Source organism: Phaseolus vulgaris, chromosome 6 (genome assembly GCF_051622355.1).
Source record: "Phaseolus vulgaris cultivar YP4 chromosome 6, ASM5162235v1, whole genome shotgun sequence".
NCBI lineage: Eukaryota > Viridiplantae > Streptophyta > Magnoliopsida > Fabales > Fabaceae > Phaseolus > Phaseolus vulgaris.
The window spans coordinates 20519511-20527640 of record NC_143503.1 but is presented as its reverse complement, the minus strand read 5'-3'; the positions used below and the strand labels follow the sequence as shown (position 1 = coordinate 20527640).

Here is an 8130-nt window from a genome sequence, read left to right as displayed (position 1 = left end):
ACAACAGGTTGTTTTTCACTTAGTTGGAAAAACATAGAATTTCAAAAAGATTTTAATTCACATCTATTTTAGATTCAACAAAAGAGTGGATCTCACTTTAACCTACCCAGATCCCACCCACACATAGCAGCACACCAACCTTTCATCAAACACCTTGGATTTGGATTCTTCAAAGCACTTGATCACTCTTGATTAACAATCTCCCCCTATTTGGTGAAGACAAATCCCTGGTTGCTTGTGTTGATCTTTTTGAATTTGAAACAGCACCTGCAAAACAGAAACTATGCAATCCAGACCATCTCTAAAAGCAGGTTATGATTACAATCAACTAGTTTTCTACATAATCACAAGAGTAGAAAAACCAGCCATGAACTATGCCAAAACACACCAAACTGCACCACCAAAATAGACATCATATGCAGCTGAATTTTAAATCAGAGTAATAGCAGTTTATAGCAGTTTTAAGACAACACATAAACCATATTCTCCCGCTATTGTCTTCATAAATAGAATTAGGAAGAGAGAAAAACAGTTTTAAGAAAGAGTTTGAGAATCAAGAATGCCTAACTCATTTCTTAAAAAGAAAAACCTGTCTTTTGGCAAAGGTTTTGTGAATATGTCAGCAAGTTACAGTCTTGTTTCAATGAATTTCATCTCACAATCTCCATTGTTCATATGATCCCTTATGAAGTGATGACGAATCTCAATGTGCTTTGTTCTTGAATGCTGAATATGATTTTTGGTGAGATTTATAGCACTTGTATTGTCACAAAGCAAAGGAACCATGCTAATCTTTAAGCCAAAATCTTCTAGTTGTTGTTTGAGCCAAAGAATTTGTGCACAACAACTTCTAGCAGCAATGTATTCAGCTTCTGCAATGAAAAGAGCCACACAAGCTTGTTTCTTGTTATGCCAAGAAATGAGACTTGATCCAAGAAGATGACAAGTGCCACTTGTGCTTTTTCGGTCCAGCTTACACCCTACAAAATCATAATCAGAATATCCAATTAAGTGTATAGGAGAGTGAGAAGGATACCATAAACCAACATTGGTTGTTCCTTTGGGATATTTGAGAATCCTTTTCGCAGCCTTGAGATGAGATTCCTTTGGATTTGCTTGAAATCTTGCACAAAGACACACGACAAACATGATATTCAGTCTACTTGTTGTAAGATAGAGTAAGGAACCAATCAATCCTCTATATTTGGTTTGATCTACCCCTTTTCCAGCCACATTAGCATCCATATAACAGCTTGATGGCATAGGTGTGCTAGCTTCTTAGCAACTTTCCATTTCAAACTTCTTGAGCATTTATTTGCAATACTTTGATTGACATAGGAAAATTCCATCTTTGGATTGCTTGACCTACAGTCTAAGAAAGAATGAAAACTCCCCCAACATAGACATTTCAAACTCACCTTGCATAGCAGCCATAAATTCTTCACATCAACTATCCTTGGTACTACCAAAAATGATGTCATCAACATAGATTTGGACCAATATAATTTCAAAATTTGACTTCTTGATAAAGAGAGTCTTGTCAATCATCCCTCTCTCATAGCCATTGGATAAAAGAAAGTTACTAAGCCTCTCATACAAGGCCTTGGAGCTTGCTTAAGCCCATACAAGGCCTTTTTCAGCTTGTATACATGGTTGGGATGTTGATGATCTTCAAAGCTCGGTGGTTGTTCAATATAGACTTCTTCATTGATAATTCCATTAAGGAAAGAACTCTTAACATCCATTTGAAACACATTGAATCCACTCATACAAGCAAAGGTCAGCAACAACCTTACAACTTCTAATCTTGCAACTGGAGGAAAGGTTTCACCATAATCAATGTCTTCTTCTTGATTGTAACATTTGGCAACGAGTCTTGCCTTGTTTCTAGTAATCACACTAGCCTCATCTAACTTGTTTATGAAGACCCATTTAGATCCAATGATGTTCATCTCATTTGACTTGGGAACAAGAAACCATACATCATTCCTAGTAAACTGATTCAACTATTTATGCATTGCAACCTCCCATTTCTCATCATTAAGTGTTTCTTCAATTGACTTTGGTTCAATTTGAGAGATAAAAGTTGTGTGCCTGCAGAAGTTTGACACAGTACTTCATGTAGAAACCCCTTCCTTTATCTGCCCAATGATGTTTTCCACTAACAGATCCCTTGTAATTCTCCATTCTTTAGGCAACTCATCCTGCTGTAGAATTTCAACCGGTTGTTTCGACAAATCAATTGGTTGTTTTTCTGGACAGGATTCTAGCTTCTACAGAATGATGTTATGTTCATCCTCTTCAGTGTTGTTCTTTGAGGATTTCGTATCTTTATGATCAATTTCATCAAATACCACATGAACAGATCCTTCTACAGTCATTAGTCTCTTGTTGTAGATTCTATAAGCATGACTATTTGAGGAGTAGCCAATAAAGATGTCATTGTCAGCTTTTTCATCAAACATTCCCTGATTTTCTTTCCCATTATTCAGAACAAAACAGCTGCATCCAAACACTTTTAGGTGACTAATGTTTGGCTTCCTTCCATTGAAGAGTTCATAAGGACTTTTCTTCAAAATTAGCCTTATGAGCACTCTATTCATCACATAACAAGAGGTGCTAACAACATCAACCCAAAAATTTTTGGGTAGGGAGGATTCACTTAGCATGGTTCTTGCTAATTCTTCAAGAGATCTGTTCTTTCTTTCCACTACTCCATTCTGTTGAGGAGTTCTTGGTGCAGAAAAGTTGTGCAGGATCCCCATCTTTTCACAGAATTTGTTGAATTTCTTATTTTGAAATTCCCCTCCATGATCACTCCTTATAGAACCAATGCTACTGTTTTTTGTGTTTTGTAGTCTTCTAGCAAGCTTTTTGAAGGCAGAGAAAGCATCACTCTTTGATTCCAAGAAGAGTGTCCATGTGTACCTAGAAAAATCATCAACAATAACAAGAGCATAATAGTTACCACAAAGACTCATGATTCTTGAAGGACCAAACAAGTCCACGTGCAGCAACTCAAGGGGTTTTGAAGATGAAACAACATTCTTTAATTAGAAGGAATGTTTGATTTGTTTCCCCTTTTGACATGCTTCACATATGTGGTCCTTCTCAAACTTGAGATTGGGTAACCCTATCACAAGATCTTTTGAAATTAATTTGTTCAAATGATTCATGTGAATGTGGGCTATTCTTCTATGCCATAACCAAGATTCATCATGCTTAGAAAGAAGACAACCAATGGAACAAGAAGAAGAGATATCTAAGAGATAAAAGTTGCTTATTCTTTTACCAATCAACATTACTTCCTTTGAGTTGGGAAGACATATCTCATAGGAGTTTGGCTTGAAGATGACTTGATAACCCTTGTCACACAGTTGGCTAATGCTAAACAGATTGTGTTTTAGACCTTCCACATACAAGACATCATGAATCAATAAGTTGCTCTTGTCTCCTATAGAGCCTCTTCCAAGAATTCTTCCTTTGTTGTTGTCTCCATATGTCACATGCACTTCTTGTTTGAAAGTGATGTTCAAACTTAGATTTATCTCCAGTCATGTGTTTGGAACAACCATTGTCCAGGTACCATAGCTGCATGTTTTTCATCACATTTCCCTACAAAAGACAAATTCAAGTAGATTTGGTCCCCTCACAAACGCGGGTCCTTTTGCATTACATTTATCACTGGGAACTTCAGAGTCTTTGGGAATCCATCTCATAATACCTTTAGGAACAAAATATTTCCTAATTTTACAGAATCCCACAGAGTGACCTCTCTTCATGCAATAAAAGCATGTAACAACCGGTTGTTTCGATTTTTCAATCGGTTGTTTTTCTGACAGTTTTGAAAAACAGTTTGAAAACTTATTCTGCTTGCTCTGTGGATTAAAGCCTAATCATGATTTTCCAAAAACACAATTTTGAGATGCTAAGACATTCTCAAAGTTGGATTTACCCTTTGAAAGTTTATCCACAGTTTTCACAAGATAGTGAACATTCTTTTCAAGAAATTCACAATTTTCACAAACAAGAGAGTCACACTTGTAAGAAGAGTTTTTGTAAAGCATTTCAAGATTTTCAAATCAGTTTTTGAATTCTCCAACTCTTCTTCTAATGCCTTGACTCTATTTTCAAGACAGTTGTTCAACCCTCTCAATCGGTTGTTTAAGAGAGCCAATCAGTTAGCTTCCTCATGAGTTTCTTTAAAAGCTTGAAGAAATTACTATAGTTTTCAGCATTTAAAGAAGACAAGAACTTACACTACTTACATCATCTTCCTTTTTGGTCATCAAACATAGATTGACTCCTTTTTTAATATTCTTTCTTTTCCTTCTTGCTTGACTTCTTGTCCTTGCTTTCTTTGCTTCATTGATACTCTCATGAGTTGCTTTAAGTGTATCCCACATCTCCTTAGCAGATTCACATCTTGAGACCCTGAAAAATTCTTTATAATTTAAGGCAGAGGTGATAATATTTTTTGCAATGCAATCAAACCTTGCTCTTTTATTTTCATCATCAGTCCATTGGGACCAAGGTTTTTCAATAAAAACATCATCATTTTCAAGCTTAGGAATAAAAGGGTCATTTTCAATAGCATCCCATATTCCCCTATCTAGAGATTCAACAAAGATTTTCATTCTAACCTTTCAAAACTAATAGTTCAAACCACAAAACAAAGGTGGTCTGTTAATTGAGGCACCCTCCCCAAAAGGTAGTTCTTCAGCCATAGAAAAAAGATTTAGGATCAAAAACTTGAGTAACTACAAGAACTTAGCTCTTGATGCCAATTGTTAGAATATATGGCCTTAAGCAAAAAGGAGGAGGGTGAATTGTTTATAAGAGATTTTCGAAAACTTTTGAAGGTTCAATGAAATTCTGTGTAGAAATCTAGAAGAGGAATCAAGTTAGCCAAGAACACAAACTGTTTTAAAGCAAAACACAGAAAAAACAATCGGTTGTTTCTTCAAATCAATTGGTTGTTTATACCATTTAAAAGTTAAACAGCTTAAAAACATAATTTAAAGAAGTTTAAGAGAAAGAGAAATGCACACAAACAGTTTATACTGGTTCACTCTTACAACAAGAGTTACATCCAGTTCCCAGAAACCACTAGGTAATCCACTAAGCAATCAAACTAGATTAAAAAACACCACACACCAAAGTAGTGACCTTGAACCCTTCAAGAAACACACTACCTTTGGCAAACCACACCAAAAGTATTGATCTTGAACACCTCAAGAACACACAACACTCCTTGGCAATACAACAACAGAAATACAGAAGATTGAGAAAGGATTACACCTGATCAAAGAACAATCTGAAAAGAATACAATTGCAATCCTATTCCACTCTCTCTTAAAAATCCAAAGCTTGATGTGAATCTTGAAAACTTGAGATCAAATATGTCAAACTGAATTTCTCAAAACTATTTCTTACTCTTTAGAAACATATAAAAAACTATTTATATTTTCCAAAGATTGGTCAAAACATTTAATGAAGGAGCGTATTTAGTTAGAAATAATTTAAAACAGATTCACCAATCAAAAACAGAATTCTGTTAGGATTTTCAAAGAAACAATCGGTTGAAACCAGAAACAACCGATTGATTTGGTTTGATAGTTTAGTCAACCAAGTCAAACAACTTTCAACCTTTTTCAAAACATCTAGGAACAAAACAACTGGTTGATTTGACAAAACAACAGGTTGCTCTTCACTTAGTTGGAAAAACATAGAATTTCAAAAAGGTTTTAATTCACATCTATTTTAGATTCAACAAAAGAGTGGATCTCACTTTAACCTACCCAGATCCCACCCACACACAGCAGCACACCAACCTTTCATCAAACACCTTGGATTTGGATTCTTCAAAGCACTTGATCACTCTTGACCAACAAGATTTACACAAGGAGGTTTATACAGGTTCACTCTTAACCAATAGCTACAGCTGGTCCTTAGCTAACCACTGAGAATTCACTATGCAATCAAAACTATATTACAAAACACACTAAGAATGTTGATCTTGAACCCCTCAAGAACACACAACACTCATTGGCGACACCGCAGTTTACAGAAACCCTTTCTTAAACTGACTTACACACAATTACAATATTCAAAAGAAGGAAATAGAATACACCTGGGCTTTACAAAGTAGTAGTACAGAAGAAAAGAAAACCCAATTCCTATTTCACACACAAGCGATGATCCAAAGGCTCTTGATTCTCTTGAAAACATTTTTAATAAGCTTTCTTTCTTAGGTTGTTGAAAATATCATTTTTTTATTAGCAAAGAATAAATAAAATAAAATTAGACACTTCAGGGGTGTCCCAACCCTTATAAAAACACTTCAGGGGTGTCCCAACCCATATACTCACAGTGGCAAAAGCCAACCTGCTCAGCACTTGACCAATCAGACTCTACATACCCTAAACCAAATAGAATGGAGTGGAAAACCATACAAAAAAATCCTACTACCCCGTCTTGGTTCATACAACCAGTCTTTAGTCTAAACAATCCCTACTACAACCAAAGAAACTACACGCACTGTTACAAATCACAATACAAATACATACAAGTAAAAATCTCACACCCACAACACCATGCTAAGGAGAACCCATTCTTCTTCAAAACCAAAAGTACCCTTACCTGTCTGTCGGCATTCCCGGTATCCGTCGGACCTGTTCAAACCCACCACAAGAGATATAACAAAGATCGAAACTCACCTCCAAAACATCATAATAAAACTCACAACCTGCAACCAACACCAAATCCCTTTGTTGGCCAAAGACCAGTGTTAGTAGTACCCAACCCAAAAGCACAATATAACATATATGCTTACTTACCGACCGACATTTTTAATAAGCTCTCTTTCTTAGTTTGTTGATGAAAAGAACATTTTTTTTATTAGCAAAGAATAAATAAAATAAAATGAGACACTGCAGGGGTGTCCCAACCCTTATACAAACACTTCAGGGGTGTCCCAACTCTTATACAGACACTTCAGGGGTGTCCCAACCTATATACTTAAAGTGGCAAAAGCCAGCATGCTCAACACTTGACCAATCAGGCTCCACATACCCCAAACCAAACAGAATGGAGTGGAAAACCACACCAAAAAACAACCTCTACTACCCCGTCCTGGTTCATACAACCAGTCTTTAGTCTAAACAATACACGTAAAATAATCCCTACTACAACCAAAGAAACTACACGCATTGTTACAAATCACAATACAAATACAAACAAATGAAAATCCCACACCCATAACCAAACCCACAACACCATGCCAAGGAGAACCCATTCTTCTTCAAAACCAAAAGTACCCTTACCTGCCTGTCGGCACTCCCGGTATCTGTCAGACTTGTTCAAAACCACCAGAAGAGATAAAACAAAGATTGAAACTTACCTCCAAAAGACCAACACCAAATCCCTTTGTTGGCTAAAGACCAGCATTAGTAGTAAATAAAATTTTTCAAATCCTAAATAAATACAAAACCTAAATTATTTAATGTACTACTTGAATAAAAATACGGAATAAATTAAATTTTTAAATAATTCAAAATTGCTAAAAAAAAGAAACCCTGAATATTTAATGTCATACGTAAATAAAATTGTTAAATTATTCAAAATCTTAAATAAATACAAATTTAAAATATTTAATTTTACTATGAACATAAGAATATTAATCTTGAAGATGAATTTAAATAGAAAAGATTGTAATGTTATTTAATGTAAAATATTAATAAGAAGATGATGATGAGATTAAGTTTGGTTTGAGTGAGGAACTTTCTTGAAAAAGCAAATGGACCATTAGGTCTGTTACACATAGTGCCAATTCATAGTCATTTTTTGACTTCCTTCAACAGTCCTTCATTAGAGGCAACTCATACTTTTTCTAGCAGATAAAAAGCCTCAGTTAAAAAATGTTTTTACTACCATGTGTTCTTACAAATTTCTTTATTGTGTTGTCTCCATTGTTGTAGACTTTTTACTCTGTTTCGGTTTTTTTGGACAATGCCTTTTCATGAAAGCCAAATTTTTTGCTTTTTCTTTCTACTTTTATGGTTTTTTTGTTCATGTTAATGGTCCACACCATAAGACCTTTATTTTTCTTTTTGTTTGTCTTGCCAATGG

The 8130-nt window shown here is 35.3% G+C and overlaps 1 protein-coding gene across 1 annotated transcript; it reads right to left on the bottom strand.

Annotated features, from left to right (window-relative positions):
- Nucleotides 1-627: 627 nt before the first annotated feature.
- On the bottom strand, nt 628-1245 carry LOC137833418 (secreted RxLR effector protein 161-like). Its single transcript, XM_068641770.2, has one exon. It carries the CDS (start codon nt 1243-1245, stop codon nt 628-630), a length of 618 nt encoding a protein of 205 aa, XP_068497871.2.
- Between the last annotated feature and the right edge of the window lie 6885 nt (nt 1246-8130).